The sequence below is a fragment of the Pleurodeles waltl genome, chromosome 2_2, assembly GCF_031143425.1.
Source record: "Pleurodeles waltl isolate 20211129_DDA chromosome 2_2, aPleWal1.hap1.20221129, whole genome shotgun sequence".
NCBI classification, from domain to species: Eukaryota; Metazoa; Chordata; class Amphibia; order Caudata; family Salamandridae; genus Pleurodeles; species Pleurodeles waltl.
This window is the reverse complement of record NC_090439.1, coordinates 987034460-987053812: the sequence shown is the minus strand read 5'-3', so window position 1 is coordinate 987053812 and position 19353 is coordinate 987034460. Positions and strand designations below refer to the sequence as shown.

The 19353-nt window shown below is 47.0% G+C and overlaps 1 protein-coding gene across 1 annotated transcript in view; it reads right to left on the bottom strand.

Moving 5' to 3' along the window:
• The window catches only part of TBC1D31 (TBC1 domain family member 31), a 578066-nt gene that overhangs the window by 494291 nt on the left and 64422 nt on the right, over window positions 1-19353 (bottom strand). Inside the window, exons 3-4 of the mRNA XM_069220688.1 lie at window positions 17365-17480; window positions 10920-11098 (exon numbers count right to left, since the gene is read on the bottom strand). Coding sequence (XP_069076789.1) covers window positions 10920-11098; window positions 17365-17480 — 295 coding nt within the window. The remainder of the gene's footprint in view (window positions 1-10919; window positions 11099-17364; window positions 17481-19353) is intronic.

Below are 19353 nucleotides of genomic sequence, written 5' to 3'. Positions count from 1 at the left end.
AGGTATAGGGGCAACACAAACAATATACTCCAAAAGTGGAATGCGAACCACGAATGGACCCCAAACCTATGTGAGCTTGTAGAGGGTCGCTGGGACTGTAAGAAAACAGTGAAGGTTAGAAAAATAGCCCACCCCAAGACCCTGAAAGGTAGGTGTAAAGTGCACCTACAACCCCAAGGGAGCACAGAAGTCGTGATAGAGGGATGCTGCAGGAAGAACAAACACCAGCAATGCAACAACAGTGAATTTCCGGACCTGAGTACCTGTAAGACAAGGGGACCAAGTCCAAGAGTCGCGACAGTGTCGAGAGTGGGCAGGAGCCCAGGAAATGCCACCTGAGGGTGCAAGGAAGCTGCCACCTGTTGGAAGAAGCTTGGAGTTCTGCAAGAAAGAAGAGGACTAGGAACTTCCCCTTTGGAGGATGGATGTCCCACGTCGCGATGAAGCCTGCAGAGGTGTTCCCACGCAGAAAGACCGCAAACAAGCCTTGCTAGCTGCAAGGGTCGCAATTAGGGTTTTTGGATGCTGCTGTGGCCCAGGAGGGACCAGGATGTCGCCACTTGGATGAGGAGACAGAGGGGGCGCCCAGCAAGTCAGGGAGCCCTCACAGAAGCAGGCAGCTCCCGCAGAAGTACCTGAACAGGCACTTGGAAGAAGAGTGAACTGGACTCCACGCGAAGTCACAAAAGGGAGTCCCACGACGCCGGAGGACAACTCAGAAGGTTGTGCACTGCAGGTTAGAGTGTCGGGGACCCAGGCTTGGCTGTGCACGAAAGAAATCCTGGAAGAGTGGACAGGAGCCGGAGCAGCTGCAAATCACGCGGTACCCAGCAATGCAGTCTAGCGTGGGGAGGCAAGGACTTACCTCCACCAAACTTGGACTAAAGAGTCACTGGACTGTGGGAGTCACTTGAACAGGGTTGCTGAGTTCCAGGGACCACGCTCGTCGTGCTGAGAGGGGACCCAGAGGACCAGTGATGCAGTCTTTTGGTGCCTGCGGTTGTAGGGGGAAGATTCCGTTGACCCACAGGAGATTTCTTCAGAGCTCCTGGTGCAGAGAGGAGGCAGGCTACCCCCAGAGCATGCACCACCTGGAAACAGTCGAGAAAGCCGCAGGATGAAGCGATACAAGGTACCTAGTAGTCGTCTTGCTACTTTGTTGCGGTTTTGCAGGCGTCCTGAGCAGTCAGCGGTCGATCCTTTGGCAGAAGGTGAAGAGGGAGATGCAGAGGAACTCTGATGAGCTCTTGCATTCGTTATCTGGTGAGATCCCCAAAGCAGAGACCATAAATAGCCAGAAAAGGAGGTTTGGCTACTTAGGAAGGAGGATTGGCTATTAAGAGAGGTAAGAGCCTATCAGAACGTCACCTGCTGGCACTGGCCACTCAGAGCAGTCCAGTGTGCCACAGACACCTCTGTTTCCAAGATGGCAGAGGTCTGGGACACACTGGAGGAGCTCTGGGCACCTCCCCTGGGAGGTGCAGGTCAGGGGAGTGGTCCCTCCCCTTTCCTTTGTCCAGTTTCGCGCCAGAGCAGGGCTGGGGGATCCCTGAATCGGTGTAGACTGGCTTATGCAGAGATGGGCACCATCTGTGCCCATCAAAGCATTTCCAGAGGCTGGGGGAGGCTACTCCTCCCCAGCCTTCACACCTATTTCCAAAAAGAGAGGGTGTTACACCCTCTCTCAGAGGAAGTTCTTTGTTCTGCCTTCCCGGGCCAGGGCTGCCTGGACCCCAGGAGGGCAGAAACCTGTCTGAGGGATTGGCAGCAGCAGCAGCTGCAGTGGAGACCCCGGAAAGGCAGTTTGGCAGTACCCGGGTTCTGTGCTGGGAACCCGGGGGATCATGGAATTGTCCCCCCCAATGCCAGAATGGCATTGGGGTTGGCAATTCCATGATCTTAGACATGTTACATGGCCATGTTCGGAGTTACCATTGCGACGCTGTACATAGGTAGTGACCTATGTACAGTGCACGCGTGTAATGGTGTCCCCGCATTCACAAAGTCCGGGGAATTTGCCCTGAACGATGTGGGGGCACCTTGGCTAGTGCCAGGGTGCCCACACACTAAGTAACTTTGCAACCCAACCTTCACTAGGTGAAGGTTAGACATATAGGTGACTTATAAGTTACGTAATTGCAGTGGTAAATGGCTGTGAAATAACGTGGACGTTATTTCACTCAGGCTGCACTGACAGGCCTGTGTAAGAATTGTGAGAGCTCCCTATGGGTGGCAAAAGAAACGCAGGAGCCCATAGGGATCTCCTGGAACCCCAATACCCTGGGTACCTCAGTACCATATACTAGGGAATTATATGGGTGTACCAGTATGCCAATGTGAATTGGTAAATTTAGTCACTTGCCTGTTAGTGACAAATTTGGAAAGCAGAGCGAGCATAACCACTGAGGTTCTGGTTAGCAAAGCCTCAGTGAGACAGTTAGGCATCACACAGGGAACACATACAGGGCACATACTTATGAACACTGGGCCCCTGCCTGGCAGGGTCCCAGTGACACATAGACTAAAACAACATATATACAGTGAAATATGGGGGTACCATGCCAGGCAAGATGGTACTTTCTTACAGCGACAATGTGCCAAAAATATCTCAGAGGATATACTCCCTTAGGAGGTAAGTAAAATACACATAATATACACACAAACCAGAATCAGGTAAGTAAACAGTTTGAAAAGTAGTGCAAACACTGTAGAATACAATAGGATGCAATAGGCCTAGGGGCAACACAAACCATATACTCTAAAAGTGGAATGCGAACCACAAATGGACCCCTAGGCTAGTGTAGTGTGTAGCGGGTCGCTGGGAGTTTAAGAAAACACTAAGGGTGTCCAAGATACCCCACCCTAAGACCCTGAAAAGTAGGAGTAAAGTAATACTACTTCCCCAGAAACACACTAAACTTGTGATAGAGGATTCTGGAAAGACAACAACAGACTGCAAAGCACTGAAGACGTATTCCTGGACCTGAGGACCTGCAAAGGAAGGGGACAAAGTCCAAGAGTCGTGAAAGTGTCTGGGGGGGGTGAGGGGGGGCGGGGGGCCCACTGAGCCCCGGATGAAGGTGCAAAATGGCTGCATCCAGATGGAAAAAGCTGAAGATTCTGCAACAACGAAAGGTGCTAAGAACTTCTCCTTTGTGCAGAAGATGTCCCACGGAGTGCTGGAGGATGCAGTGTTGTTTCTTTGGAGAAAGACCGCAAACAAGCCTTGCAAGCTGCAAAGATCGCAGTTGAAGAAAAAGGGTGCTTCCCGGGCTCAGGAAGGACCAGGATGTCGCCACTTGGGAGAGGAGACAGAGGGGGCCCTCAGCAACACAGAGAGCCCACGCACAAGAAGGCAGCACCCGCAGAAGAACACAGGTTCAAGAAAACTGAGCACGGCAGTCGTCTCAACACAACAAAGGAGGGGCCCACGAAGTGAGTTGAGCAATGCAGGACGGAGTGCTGGGGACCTGGGCTAGGCTGTGCACAAAGGATTCCTTGCAAAAGTGCACAGAAGCCCTAGCAGCTGAAGTTCACGCGGTGCACAGGATTACTGTCTGGTGAGGGGAGGCAAGGACTTACCTCCTCCAAATTTGGACAGTTGGACCACTGGACAGTCTGGGTCACTTGGGTCCACCACCTGTGTTCCAGGGGCCACGCTCGTCAGGATAAGAGGGGTCCCAGAGTACTGGTGACGCTGAAGTTTGGTGCCTGCTGAAGCAGGGGGAAGATTCCGTCGACCCACAGGAGACTTCTTTGTGGCTTCCAGTGCAGGGTGAAGGCGGACAGCCCTCAGAGCATGCACCACCAGGAAGCAGTTGAAAAAACCAGCAGGATTAGGCGCTACAATGTCACTGGTAGCCTTCTTGCTAATTTGTTGCATTTTTGCAGGCATCCTGGAGCAGTCAGAGGTCGATCCTTGGCAGAAGTCGAACAGAGAGGTGCAGAGGAACTCTGGTGAGTTCTTACAAGTCTTTATCTGAGGAAAAGCCCACAGGAGAGACCCTAAATAGCCCTCAGAGGAGGATTTGCCACCTAATCAGGTAAGCACCTATCAGGAGGGGTCTCTGACGTCACCTGCTGGCATTGGCCACTCAGAGGCCTCCACTGTGCCCTCACACCTCTGCATTCAAGATGGCAGAGGCCTGGGACACATTGGAGTAGCCTTGGGCACTACCCCTGGGGTGGTGTTGGACAGGGGAGTGATCACTCCCCTTTCCTTTGCCCAGTTTTGCGCCAGAGCAGGGACTGGGGGTTCCCTGAACCGGTGTAGACTGGCTTTTGCAAGGAGGGCACCCATCTGTGCCCTTCAAAGCATTTCCAGAGGCTGGGGGAGGCTACTCCTCCCCAGCCCTTAACACCTATTTCCTAAGGAAGAGGATGTAACACCCTCTCTCATAGGTAATTCTTTGTTCTGCCTTCCGGGGACTGGGCTGCCCAGATCCCAGAAGGGCAGAACCCTGTCTGTGGGTTAGCAGCAGCGGTAGCTGCAGAGAAAACCCCAGAGAGCTAGTTTGGCAGTACCGGGGTCCATAGTGGAGCCCCGGGGATGCATGAGATTGGCACCCCAATACCAGATTTGGCATGGGGGGACAATTCCATGATCTTAGACATGTTACATGGCCATATTCGGAGTTACCATTGTGAAGCTACATATAGGTATTGACCTATATGTAGTGCACGCGTGTAATGGTGTCCCCGCACTCACAAAATCCGGGGAAATTGCCCTGAACTATGTGTGGGCACCTTGGCTAGTGCCAGAATGCCTTCACACTTAGTAACTTTGCACCTAACCTTCACTAAGTGAAGGTTAGACATATAGGTGACTTGTAAGTTACTTATGTGCAGTGTAAAATGGACGTGAAATAACGTGTGCGTTATTTCACTCAGGCTGCAGTGGCAGTCCTGTGTAAGATTTCTATAGTGACAATTTTAAAGGCAGAGAGAGCATAAGCACTGAGGTTCTGGTTAGCAGAGCCTCAGTGACACAGTTAGACACTACACAGATACACACATTCTGGCCACAAACTATAAGCACAGGGGTCCTGGCTAGCAGGATCCCAGTGAGACAGGCAAAAACAAACTTGTATAGATGTAAAGATGGGGGTAATATGCCAGGCAAGATGGCACTTTCCTACACAGAGGTGTGCCAATTCTGGAAACAATGGCACATTTTTAGGGAAAGAACACTGGTACTGAGGCCTGGTTAGCAGGATCCGAGCACACTCTAACTCAAGTCAGAATCAATATCAGGCAAAAAGTGGGGGGTAACTGCAACAAGTGCCAGCTTCCTACAGACAGGTCCTGTAGGTACACCTGTTTCCAGTTTTTGCCACTGATGAAATACATTTTACTTAGTCATGGAAATTGTTTCAAGCAATCATTTACAGAAGGAAAGAACAAAGATTCTGGCTCTCCAGGAAGAGTAAAGAGCAAAAGTACAAAAAAGGAAATGTGCCAGTGAAGTTCCAAGTCCTGCGTGACAGGTGGAGAAATAGAGCACAGATTGTTTGTGATGCATAAGTGAGGGCATGTCTTACTCACCTAAGGGAAGCTTGCACAAGAGAATTGCCACAAAAGATGTAAAAGTAACAGCTTTATTTTTCAGCTTTCTCGCCTTGCCTCCAGTGCACAGGCATCTCCCAATCAGATAGGAAAAAAGGAGAGCAGCATGCCTGAGTAAAGGTGAAGCAGGAAACTGGAGGCAAGAAACTCGACTGTCAGCTGAGTAAAATCATTCCTAAAGATAACTTATAGTTCTAAATGTTACTATTTGACTGAAACATCCAGGTTAAGGAAGACACAATACTAGATTTTAACAAAGCAAGACGTGTAACCTGCAGATTTAATCTCATTACTTGCACAACAAGTACATTTACAAATTATTTTGGATATATATTAACAGGAAAGAACGGTGGGTTTCTAGGCTGTGCTACATGGTGAACGAGTGAAAAATGCAAGTGCCATGCATGACAAACAAGAGTTTCACATGTGCACATTGTTATTTTACATCTGCTCTCAGCTTTGGTGGGGGTGCTGGTAAAAAGAAATCTCATCTGAAATTAAAGCATTGAGGCAAGTAAGACATAATAAAGCCAGTGAGTGTTTGAGTTGTATAATAAGTTCACTGAGTGACCAGCCAAGCAATGTTCTCAGCTCCGATTTGCCCAGTAAGCATAATTTTGTTTCGGACCCTTCAAGTAATTGCTAAAATGTAAGAATTGTACGTAGCAAGCTACTAAATGATAAGCCTATAGGAAACAAAAATAAAATAATTGTTTAATCAACTAAAAAAATACATCTTCTATAGTAAACGCATATAAAATGCAAGTAAAAATATAGATGTTCGATCTCTACATGGTATTTTAAATACCATGTGCATTCTAGCAGTGGCAGTTTTAATTTGCTTCATCTAACTTTTAACAATGATTTTCAAAACCTGGGCCCAAAATGGGATACACAGAGAGATCTCACAAATGTAACATATTTTAGCCTGAAAATGGAAGCTAGTGAATGCAGGACTGTATATTTCTGATTATACCAAAGAAGCCAAGGATGAAATGGGCATAGCGAGCACTGTTTTGTTGTGCACATGTGTAGACTACAATGAAGGCAAGGATTGGATGAACACAAAAACTGAAATCTGCTATCACCAAGGAGAAGTGATTTACAGAGGAATCAATGTGTCTTTACACAGTCTACTAATGTTTCATCCTCAACCATTGTGGGAGACTGGCACCTTGTTGTAGTACCCCCCCCTTTTTGCCTAGTTTCTGAATGCAACTTGGACTGGAGTGCACTGGGGTTCTGCTAACCAGGTTCATAGTGTCAGTGTTCTTTCCCTAAAAACATTGTAAAGGTAATTGGATACACCTTTAGCTACCACTATAAGTCTCTAGGAAAAGGTACTCAGGTACCCAGAGCATGGGGTACTATGGGTAGGCCCCAGAGGGAAGAAGCACTGATTGTGCCACCCTCTAGGGCCAAGCATCCAGTTGCACCCAGCATTGCCACTGCAGGCTGAATGTCCTGGTGCAAACCTAAAATACAAACTTGACATGGCACACTGCCCGTATGCCCTGTCCACCATACACTGCATTTACTATGGGTAAGACACCCCTCTAGCAGGCCGTATAGCCCTAAGGCAGGGTGCTCCATATTGTATGTGAGGGCATAGCTGCCTGAGCAATATGCCCCACTGTGTCCTTGCCAAACCTGGGACATAGTGATTGAACAGAGCAGCCATTTTAATATATATGCTGGACACTGGTCAACACGAGTTTCCCAGCTACATGATGTCTACTCTGCACCCTGGGTTGTTTGATATCAAATAACTCAGAATGATACATCCAAACTGATACTGTTAATGGAATTATTATTAAATGTACCCAGGGGCAAAAGTTAACTATCCTGGCATGGTTGCTGACTGGTTCCAGCCAGCTTGCCACATCCAGACAGCCAATACACAAACCTTGGGGGAGAGCCCTGTCTCTCTGGTTTGTAATACAATGCCCTTCCTGGGTGGAGGAGCCAACAACCCTTCCCCCAGGAAGGTGCACTACCCTGGCAGTGAGCTTCAAAGGGCTACAACCCTTGAAACTTGACCCCTAGGCCTGCTGCTAGCAGCAAATGGCCTCCCCCTTCACAAACCCCCACTTTCGGAGGGAGCAAAGGCGGAAAACCAAACAAATGTAGTTTCCTCCATCTTGGAATGGAGGAAAATAGCTAATTAGGTTTAGGGCAGTGACCTCTCCCACAGGAAGTGGTCAGTATAGTGGGTGTAGCCACCCAAAGGTAAGTGTCCCATTGGACACTACCAGGTTCCCCCTAAAACGCCCGCTAAATTCAGTATTTAGTGGGCATCCCCAAACCAAGAAATCTGATTTGAAAGGACAAACAAGACCAGCACCAAAGAATATCCAAAGCAAGAGTGTTGTGTAGCCATTTTAGTTATAGCTCCATGCACGTTATTTTAGCATACTAGGCCTGCCGCTGAGCACTTTCACCTAAATATATTTTATTCAGCTTTGTTTTATTATTTTTACAATAGCCACTTTTACGGTCTTGTTTTATTTCTCTCTATCCAGATGATTTTGCCTAGGTCAGCACTACGTTCTTAAACAAGACATTCTTGGCTCACTCTGTGCTTATTTCAAGGCTGCAGTTAGATAGGTTGCCAGTGAACGTGGTACAAGATATGTCTCTGACATTCATAGAAATAACACATCCTTACGTAGGGACATTTTCTCAGAACATCAGCTGTTTTATCATAATAACACTTCCCTGTCCCTTACACGTTAGAGGGAGATTCCTGCCAGACAGCCACGACTGTATGCGGATTGCTTCGCTACAGCTGCTTACGCAGATCTCAGGCCTTTGCTCAGGTATGGGGGATGATGACTTCCCAGGGGAACTTGAAGGGCAGAATTAGAGCTTAACATGCTGTGCTCTACTATAGCCTAGGTAGGAATTAGTCTATTGATTCTAGTGACAATATGGTAGCGTTATTCCTATGCTTTACACTCCTTGTCACAATTTTAATCTTGTCATGCTGTAGCGTCCTGGTTGTTGCAGCCCATGCTTTGCTATCTAAGATTCAGTTGCTTCATTAAAACCTTATTGAAATACATACTGCCTACTGCCATTGTGTATGCGAGACAAATTTAGCTGAGAGAAACGGATGAGACCTACGGATGAAACCTGAGTGACCACGATTTCCCAGAGAACTTGATTATGTCATGCACTCGGCTGCTCAAACTTCCCTGCCCTTGGGTGGAGATGAGGCACTGCCCGGATTAGGGCGACAGGCGTCACCTGTAGTGGGTTAGCCTCAGTCTCACACACCGCAGGCGATTCGGCCGCCCAAAATCCAGTAGTATCAGGAGAATAATGAGAGCCTACGCAACAAGAGAACTGTGGGCCTGCTGCACAAGAAAAGGTGCCAAACCCTGCCTGCTGCATCCAGGACCCGAAAATCGCTGCTGCAGAGGAGCTGGACACTGGACTGACCCCGAGAAACCCAGGGGACCTCCAGGCTTCCAAAATCGTCCCAGATCTCCCTTCTAAGTGGAGGCACCTCTCTTTAGAGTAACACAGACCAACAAACCAGTGAGGGTCACTTCACTGACCGGTCGATATCTCCGCAACCGGAAGTCGCAGCCAGACCCGATGACACACCGACGACCGCCCAGACAAACCCCGTAAGTGTGCCAAGTTTGGTGGCACTGCGCCCTCCAGGGGCTGAGCCATGCCAATACACCAGGTATTGGTCAGTGGACGTCGGAAACCAAGTAAAACAGCTCCCCCTTAGCTGCAACTGGACCAGAAGGAAGCCCCAGTCGAGGGACTTCAGGAACCTCCTGCCAGAGTGTCCCCGTTGTACTGCAATCTACTGTGACCGCGACCTGCATCTGGACCAGAGAGGCATCTTTGTGCACAGCCCTGATATCAACAACTCGCTCTGCACCCTGTGCCCTGCAACGAGGAACCAGCTGTGCCTCAAGGGTCCCTCACCCCTTGCGACTTCAACACCACAAGTGGACCCCAAGGCATCACCTTTAAACCTGCCCATGCAGACCTTTTCCAAATGGTCCCTCGCAGTAGCCCTGCACCAGCTCCAAGAGTCTTTCCAATGCTGCTCCCGCCAGAACCAGAAGCCGCCCAAACTTCTCTTGCTGGCACAGCGTGTCCACCTACGACTGCGACCAACCTGCCAAAGCTGAACTTGGTAAAGCAACTGTATGATTTTATATGCATTTTTAAAAGTGACTGCCTATTGATTCCTGTGGTGCATAATTACGCATATAAAGACTGCATTTTTTAAAACTTGAACAATTCATAACTTAAAAAGTACTTAACCAATTTTGATAATCTTGTTCTTAAAAATTATATAAAAATCTGAAGTATTTTTATAAATTGGTCTTGAGCTATTCCTTGGAGTTTGCGAGTTGCATGGTTGATACTGTGAGTACAACAAATGCTTTGCACTTCTCCTAGATTAACCTAACTACTCGTCCATGCTACTTCACAAATTGGAGCATTAGGTGATCTGATTTTTGCCTGTGGAAACCAATGTGTGCTTACCTGGACCCCCTGCACAGTGTTTGCACACTACATAGAGGGCCAGCCTCCTACAACCATAACCCACAGCAGAAGACGAGGGCCTGATTTAGAACTTGGCAGAGGGATTACTCTGTCAAAACGGTGACGGTTATTCCGTCCACCAAAATCTAAATCCCACTATGTCCTGTGGGATTTAGATTTCAGGGGACGGGATATTCATCACCGTTGTGACAGAGTAACCCCGCCACTGAGTTCTAAATCAGGCCCTTGGTTATTAGGGGAACTGGGGAGTCTGTGTGCACTTAGCTCTGTGGGAATGGGCACCGGTAGGTGGGCTGCTCTGTCTGCATATGTGTGTGGTATTTAGAAATATACACATGTGTCTGCTTAAAAGCCCCATAAAAATGCCAAGCCTATTGGTGTCAAAACGTTTAATTGATTGTATAATTGTCCAAATTATATTATGTTTGTCTGTAGTTCAAGCATTCCTGTTATTTTGTGATGCATGGTGCATTATAGGCACTGTGAATTAATGTCTACTCATGAAAAGTCTTGTGTAAAAAAAAAAAAAAAAAAAAAAACAACCGATTAGTCAACGACTAAACATATTTTTAAAAAGCCAACAAAGAAAATCCGTGCAAAGGAATGAGTTCCTAAAGCAGTCCTAAAACGTGTATTAAAAAACAACTTTTCTTTAACACAAAATCTCTTAGGTACGGTGGGTCAGAAAGGTATGCAACCTATCACAGACTGGAAACCCAGCCAGGAGTTTATCAGGTTTTGGATTACATTAATTAGAGACATTAAAACTGGAGTGCTAATCGTAATATAAAACAAGTTATTATTATTCTATGTACCTTTTGGATTCCCACAGACTGGCGGACGTTCAGCTTCCTCTTCCTCTCAAAGGTATCCAGGTCCCAGAGCTGAGCGGTATCACTCGACGTCGTGACTGCATACTTCCCGGAGCCGTGGACGGATATTGAAGAGATGGCAGAATCATGGCCCCGCATCCAACTAACCATTTCCTTGGTATCTGCAAAGACCAGTTAATTAACAAGCTAAGACAGTTGTGATGCAACTTAGAAGCACAAGAATTAAAGAATGTAAAGATATAATTTATATTTTTGTTAACTCCAGGAACTAAAAACTGCTACAATATTACTGAAGATGGTGTTTCCTGGATTAGGTGTAAACTTTTCCCCATTAGACATCCTTGAAAATAACGAGCACTCCTAGATTATGTAAACGACGCGTGTGGTGTCATGTGACATGCTAGTGCTGCCCTCCGACGGTGCAACAGGTAGTAGGGTGGAGTGCGCTTTCTGCCGTGGCGCCTGGCTGAGAGGTAGCCAACACCGGACCTGCTGGGTCGCGAGACCCTTTCATGCTTCATGCTGCAGACTGAAGCCTCGAGTGAAATACTGCAAAACACGGACTGTAATAAAAGCTACTCTAAGAAGATGTAAAGTCACAGTCATTTAAGTGGTGCAAATACAAGGTTTTTTTTTCATTCCGTTTAAATCAAGTATTTAAAAAAGCACGCTCTGTGACGTGTATTCAAATGACACATCGGGATGCACCTTGTGCTTTTTTTTTGGGGGGGGAGGTTAAGCTTCTTCCAAACAGGACTCGCCTTTGAGCTTTTTTGAGGTAAAACAAAACGGCAAAATGTACTAAACAATGAACACTACCTCAGTGGCGTAGCGTGGGGGGTGCAGGGTGGGCCGGCCGCACCGGGCGCAACATCTTGGAAGAGACTCGAGTGCTAAAATCCACGGTTAGGGGGCGCAAATTACTTGCCTTGCCCCGGGTGCTGACAACCCACGCTACGCCACTGCACTACTTATAGCCAGTCCTTTAAATGGGCCGGTACTGAGTACCGGCACTTTCTTATTTTGAAAGGGAGAGTACCGGCACATCTCAAGAAAAACGAAATACTTTTAATTGGAGAGTACCGGCACTTCTCGGAAACGATCAGGTACTCTGGCACAGAGTACCTGTACTTTAATTTTTTTCCATTTCAAGCACTGCCTGTAGCACTGAAGTGCACTCTTTTGCTAGCTACATGCATATGTGGGCAATCAATGTATGAAACAGGACCGCCCACTACCCTTTCTGTATGCTGTGGTGAGCGGAATAAAAATGTGAATGTTGACAAGAGAAAAACCGATTCATAAATTTTGGAAGTATAAGAAGGTCAAAAGTAAAAGTAATTATGGTGCAGAGAGGCGAGAAAACTATTACTCGGCAACAGATTTAAACATGACAAAGAAGTTGCTTACCTTTGATAATGCTCTTTCAGATAGACACTATCTAACCACAGATACCTCTCCTTTGGAATATCCCCAGGTGCCATTGACAGTAATGCTCTCAATCGCCAGTAGGTGGTGCCGTGCAGTTTCCAATTGACTTCACCCTGCCACAGAAGTGACGATGGAGCTGCATATCAGCACTTCCCCTGCATGTCATTAGTTTCTTTCTCTGTCTATGCCCTAGAACGCGGGAAGCCAACTTTAATTAGAGGAAGTAGTGTGCAGATTCCTAAATCAGGCCCTTTTTAGATGGAAAAGAGACCATTCCATAGGATCTAGAGGAGGGAGGGCTGTGAGAAATCTGTGGCTGGAAACAGCATCACAAACCGAATAGTGTCATGCTTCATCATCGGCTACCTCTCTCCACACTGGTAGGGTAATACCACCAGGGCTGTCTCAACCTCCAGATGGGATCAGAGGAGGAGGGAGTTCTTAGATAAAATAAATACTGGATAAGAAAGGGATCCAGAACAAACAGGTTAAAAATACCTTGTAGTTCCCTGGTATGTCACCTTTATTTATTGGGGGTCACAGGTAATATTAAAACAAAGTGAAAGAGATGGTAATTTGAGAACTATGACTCAGACCACCCAAAAAGAGGCCAACATGTTTCAGCCCACACTTATTAGCCCTAGCGGGTCTGGGCATTCTTCAGCTTCAAGGATCCCTTAAGTCCCTTGCATGATATGCTATACTTTTAGTGTAAGTGATAAGAATACATACAGGCGAGTCCTACCTGAGTACATTAAAGACCAAATATTAACCAATCCTAGATTATAGGGGCCACAAGCTTCCTGGTCAAGGAGGGGACAATGTCCTTCATATTCACACATATGCCAAAAGGTACATCGTGCCTGGGTACCTATTCGCACCCTTTTTTATCCCTTGCACTAAAAGTATAGTACAGCGCACATTAGCAGGTAAACAACGGTATATCCTAACAGGGTGGGGAGAGGTAGCAGATGATGACGCTATTATGTTTGTGATGCTTTCTCTTCCATAAAGGAAAGACCTTATAATAGACAGGGATACTCGGACAAAGATCCCTTGTCTCATCTCAGTGGTGGTTACTTTCTGCCATGGTCACATTAGTTTGTGATCGCTAGGACAACTTAGGAGGACGTGTGACTGTCTCCTCCTCCTCCTCCTCTCAAATCTGTCTGGTGTTTAATGCTGGATACAGCATACCAGAAAAATTGTTACCAAACATAGGTAACTTGTTCTTCTGAAGGATACATCTAAATACAGATTACTCACCTTTAAAATAGATACCAAAGCAGTACTTTCCAAGTTGGTGGGCCTCTGAAATGTCTTAGATCAAAAAGTCTTGCAGGACTAAACGGTTGAAATGCCCACCCCGTCGGATCTGGCTGTCAAAGCAGTAGCGCTTCGCGAACATATCAATCAATCAATCAATCAGTATTTGTAGAGCAGGACTTGTCACCCATGAGGGTCTCCAGGCACAGGTCCCAATCGAAGAGCAAGGTCTTGAGCCCTTTCCTGAATTCGATCAGCATACGTAAGGTGCCAAGGTTGAGGGGGAAAGCGTTTCATGCTTTGGCAACAAGAAAAGAGAAGGAGCGACCTCCGGCATGGCGTGTGCGAGGTATCTGCATGCAGGCCAGGTGTGCAGAGCGGAGGTTCCTGCAGGAGTGGTGGAAGTACAAGCGTTGGTTCAGGTAGGCAGGCCCTTGGTTGTAGAGGGCTTTGTAAGTGTGTGAGAGGAGCTTAAGGCAGCATCTCTTCTGGATGGGTAGCCAGTGGAGGTCTTTTAGGTGCTGGGAGATGTAGGCTCTCTTAGGTAGGTTGAGGATCAGTCTGGAGGCCGCGTTCTATGATGATCGCAACCTTTGCGTGAGGTCTTTTGTGGTGCCTGCGTAGTGTGCGTTGCCATAGTCAAGGCGGCTGTTGATGAGGGCATGAGTTAACTGTCTTCTTTGTGTTGGTGGGGAGCCACTTGAAGATTTTTTGCAGCATACAAAGCGTGTGCAAGCAGGCTGAGGTAACGGAGTTGATCTGCCATCTCATGGAGAGTTTGCTGTTGAGGATGATGCAGAGGTTGCAGGCATGGTCTTTCGGTGTGGGGGTGAGGCAAACTCCGATGGCCACCAGGAATCATTCCAGATTGCTGTGCTTTTGCCGAAGATGAAAATGTCCATCTTGTGAGTGTTCAACTTTAAGCATTTGTCCTTCACCCATGCTGAAATGTCCTTCATGCAGTCGTGGAACTTTGTCTTGGTAGCGGTGGGGTCGCAGAGAGTGATAGGACGAGCTGCGTGTCGTCGGCATAGGAGATGATATTGTGCAATCTGACGATGTCTGCGAGGGGATTCATGTAGATGTTGAAGAGTGCAAGGCTGAGGGATGGGGGGGGGGTGGACTTTCAGACTTTGAGAGCGTCCTGTGAGGAAAGATGCCATCAATATGAGCACGTTGTCCATTATTCCAGACTGGTCTAGGCGGTGGATGAGTGTGTGGTGGGAAACCGTACCGGAGAGGTTGAGCAGCATGAGGGCGGCAAATTCTCCTTGGTCGAGTATCACGCAGATGTGGCTGTGATGAGAGCTGTCTCAGTGCTGTGGTTGGATCCAAAACCTGACTGGGATGAGTCAAGTAGGTTGTTTCTCTCCAGGAGTTCAGTGAGTCGGAGGTTGACTGCCTTCTCCAGGACTTTCGCAGGGAAAGGGAGCAGCAAGATGGGTCGTTAGTTTTGTAGTTCGTTGGGGGTCAGCCGAGGGTTTCTTGAGGAGGAGTCTGATTTTGGCATGTTACCAGGCCTCACGAAAGGTGGGCAAGGTGAGTGAATCGTTGATGGTTGTGAGTTGGCGGCTGATCTCGTCCTTTCAGAGGTTGAAGAGCCTGTGAGGGCAGAGGTCGGTGGTGCTCTGGATTGGATGGAGTTCACAAGGGTTGTTGTATCTACGTCAGTGAGTTCTTTCCAGACGTTGAGCGGATGGCTGGTGGTAGTGGTGGATTGGAAGTTGCGGGAGTAGGATGGTTGGGGTTGAAGTTATTTTGTTGTGGAAGTGGCCGGTGAGGTCGTTGCAGATCTTCTATGATGAGAGGATGGAGTTTTCGGTGGCTGCGGGGTAGGGGAACTCCCTGTTAATAGTGATGGGTTGATGAGTTCCTTGGATCAGTTAGCGCTGGTATCGATCCTGAGGTCCAGGTTTTCCTTTTTGCTGTTTTGATCCGTCAGTGGTATAAGTTGAGGGCTGATTTGTAAGCGGCTCTTTCGGTTTCTTTTTTGCTGAGGCACCAACTTTTCTCAAGTTATCTGCATTTGGTTTTGCTGAGTTCTGGGGTGTACTACGTGGGTTGCTTGGCTGGTCTGTGGGTTTGGCTGGTTTAGTGGGAGCGATGTGGTCAGTGGCGCTGGTGATCCAGTTGTTGCAGTTCTGTACTGCTTGGTCCAGGTTGGTGGTGTGGGGGAGTTGGGCCGAGTGGGGCCTAGGGCGTCGGTCTATTGTTGCTGCGATACCTTGGCACTGCTGTGAAAGGGTGCTCTGTGGAGGTTGGGAATGGCACAGGTGTATCCGGATATGGTGAAGTGTACTATGGACTGGTCTGACCAAGTGAGGTCCAATGTGTGGGTGTAGATAATTCTGTTGCTGGATGAAAAAAATGGGATGCAGTGTGTGACCTGCAATATGTGTGGGGTCGGCGACTAGCTGCTTAAGGCTGATGTTGACCATTTTTTCTAGGAGGTCTGTGGAGTCTGTTAGTGGGATTTTCTAAGTGGAAGTTGAGGGCTCCCAGGAAGATGGAGTGTTTGGATTCTATGGCCAGAAAGGTGATGAATTCAGTGATGGCACAGCTGATTCCAGTCCTGGAACCTGGTGGTCTGTAAACCCATTTCACAGCTTCACAGGGACACACAAAGAGCTGATTGTCCACCCGATGGACTTTAGTTTGAGAGGCTGCCCTGGTCCTCTACACTACTTTATCTGTGAAAAAGGTGGTGTAAGCTGGCTGCAGGGAGTTCACTCACATGATGAGCTACAGTTACCACAACCTGAAACAGTCTACAGAGACAGGAGACAGTGAATAGCTGTGCATTGGTTTGAAGGGTGTGCACATGAAATTGAGTACCAGACTGTGGCAGCAACAAACGTTTTAGAGGAAACCAATGAGTCAAGCTTTTCAGAAATCTCATTGCAACAAGTGATTTGAACAAGGACGGTTGGTCCGGTAGATGTAAATGTGAAAAGGCCAAAGGACAGGTACATAACTTTTAACAATACCCAATGCAAGCCCTTCCTGGGACAGAGATAAAACTAACAGAAGGACATTCAGCTATTTGGCCTGCAATGAATCAGTATTGCAGGTTTCACATCAGGCCACAAACTAGTCCCAGCACCTGATATAGACAGACTTAATAGCAGGATACCGGGCAACCAGGACGGCATCCACAACTGAGGGAGGAAGATCCAAAACAGTTCATTTTTCACACATGGACATGCAGATTGTGCACGTTTGGGTGTAGGATCCTGCTCTGCTGCTGCGACAAGGGGCTTTTCCAAGAAGGCAGCCTAATAAGAGAACAGATGCTCATACCCAAACGTTCCAGGTACCACACCATCCTTGCACAATGTAGAGCCACTAGAATGACTTGGACCTGGTCGTTCCTGATCATCTTCAGAACTCGGGACACGAGAGGTAGTAGAGAAAAAGTCCAGTGATCCACTCTTTCCAGAATGCATCTATAAGAAAGCCTTCTTGGAAACTCCAACACGCAAAACCTTTGACAGTGTGTGTTCTCAGCAGTGGTGTTAAGTTCTACCCAGGATTCTACCCTTTGCTTGATGATTTCCCTGTGCCACCTTGGGTTTAACAGTCATTTGTCATTCCCCAACCTTCATCGGCAGAGTTTAGCTGCCCACCCTGCTTGCTGCAGAAGCACTTGGAGTTTGTTTTATTGGCGAGAACCTTAACCAGACTTAAGAAGGGTTCTACAAATACTTGACCTTTAATGCAATTCACATACCTGTATCAAAACATTTAATTGAATAATCAGCAAGAGCCACAAGGTACTCAGTTTTCCGGCGAAGATTGAAGGACAATGCCGTGCAGGCTTGCAGCGTTCGCTGCACAAGATCAAACCTTGAAAATAAAATTAACAAAAAGGCTTCAAAATAAAGAAACGTCTGCGAATTCCAAATTAAAATAGACATCAAATTCTTCCATTTTATATTTAGTTGAAAAATATATACCTAGACAAAACAAAAAACAGTCAAAATATAATTTTTTGCATAAACAGAAACTTGAAATAAATCTTTGCATTTTATTACAATGCCTAACAGTTTGTAGCTGCTCTACATCCATTACAAATATATTGAACTACACTGCCAGTAACCACACTAGGCCACTGTCACTCTCCTCCTCATTGCTACATACAAACCAATATCAAACCTTAGCCATGCAACCTGTCACTCATACTCTACTCTCTTATAACTCCTCAGAAGGAAACACAAGTGAAGCTCTACTCAGATGCCATATAGTGTGTCCTGATTTTACAGTCTTCAAACAAACTTCAAAGCAAATTCTCAAGTGTTTGTAAGATCCTTCCAGGCCCCAGACGCACACCAGGGGGTTGGAGACTGCATTGTGTGAGGGCAGGCACAGTCATTTCAGGTGTGAGTGACCACTCCTCCCTCCACTCTATCTCAGATGGCTCATCAGGATATGCAGACTTCACCCCAGCCCCCTTTGTGTTACTGTCTAGAGGAGAGGTGTGAACAGCCCAACTGTCAAACTGACACAGACGGGGAATCCACAAACAGGGAGAGTCACAAAATGGTTTGAGCAAGAAAATGCCTACTTTCTAAAAGAGGCATTTTCAAGCTCACAATCTAAAAACCAACTTCACTAAAAGATATATTGTTAAATTGTGAGTTCAGAGACCCCAAACTCCAGATTTCTATCTGCCCTCAAAGGGAATCTGCGCTTTAAAGTTATTTAAGGCAGTCCCCATGTTAACCTATGAGGGAGATAGGCCTTGCAACAGTGAAACCTGAATTTGGCAGTATTTCACTGTTAGGACATATAAAACACACCAGTACATGTTCTACCTTTTAAATACACAGCACCCTGCCTATGGGGCTACCCAGGACCTACCTTAGGGGTGCCTCACATGTAGTAAAATGGAATGTTTAGGCCTGGCAAGTGGGTACACTTGCCAAGTCGAATTGGCAGTTTAAAACTTCACACACAGACACTACAGTGGCAGGTCTGAGCCATGTTTACAGGGCTACTTATGTGTGTGGCTCAACCAGTGCTGCAGGCCCACTAGTAGAATTTGATTTACAGGCCCTGGGCACCTCTAGTACACTTTACTATGGACTCATTAGTAAATCAAATATGCCAATCATGGATCAACCAATCCCAGTACAATCTATATGGGGAGCACTTGCACTCTAGCATTGATTAGCAGTGGTAAAGTGTGCAGAGACAATAAACCAGCAAAAACAGAAACGAAAAAATAGGAGGAAAAAGGTGAAATGTTTGGGGATAATCCTGCAAAAAGGGCCATTTCCAACAGTCAAGACATGTAATCTTCAAGATATAATGGCATCCTGTCCTAGGGGAAATTAATCCTTTACAGCAAATGTTGCTGCCCCTAGATCACCTCCGATTTACAGCCACACATGAGGTATGGACCTCTGTAGCACCAGCCATCAAAATCGTGTACCAAGTTCCTCACTTTGTTACCATCTAAGATCACCACAATGTGTACCATATACTGCTCCTAAACCAAGCTAATCATTCAAGACATACCCGCCACAACCATACTCAATCTGCAACTTTGTTCCAAACTCAACACAACGAAAGATATACCCAAGTCTACAAGAACCTTGCTCTCAACCCACGCTCTACCCAGCTCGACAATCTGTTGCCAGTTGACTTTGCGCTCCAGATCTGTGCCATTTTTGATAGCTCGCTGTTTAGAGGTAAGCTCCCACATTGGCACAATCAA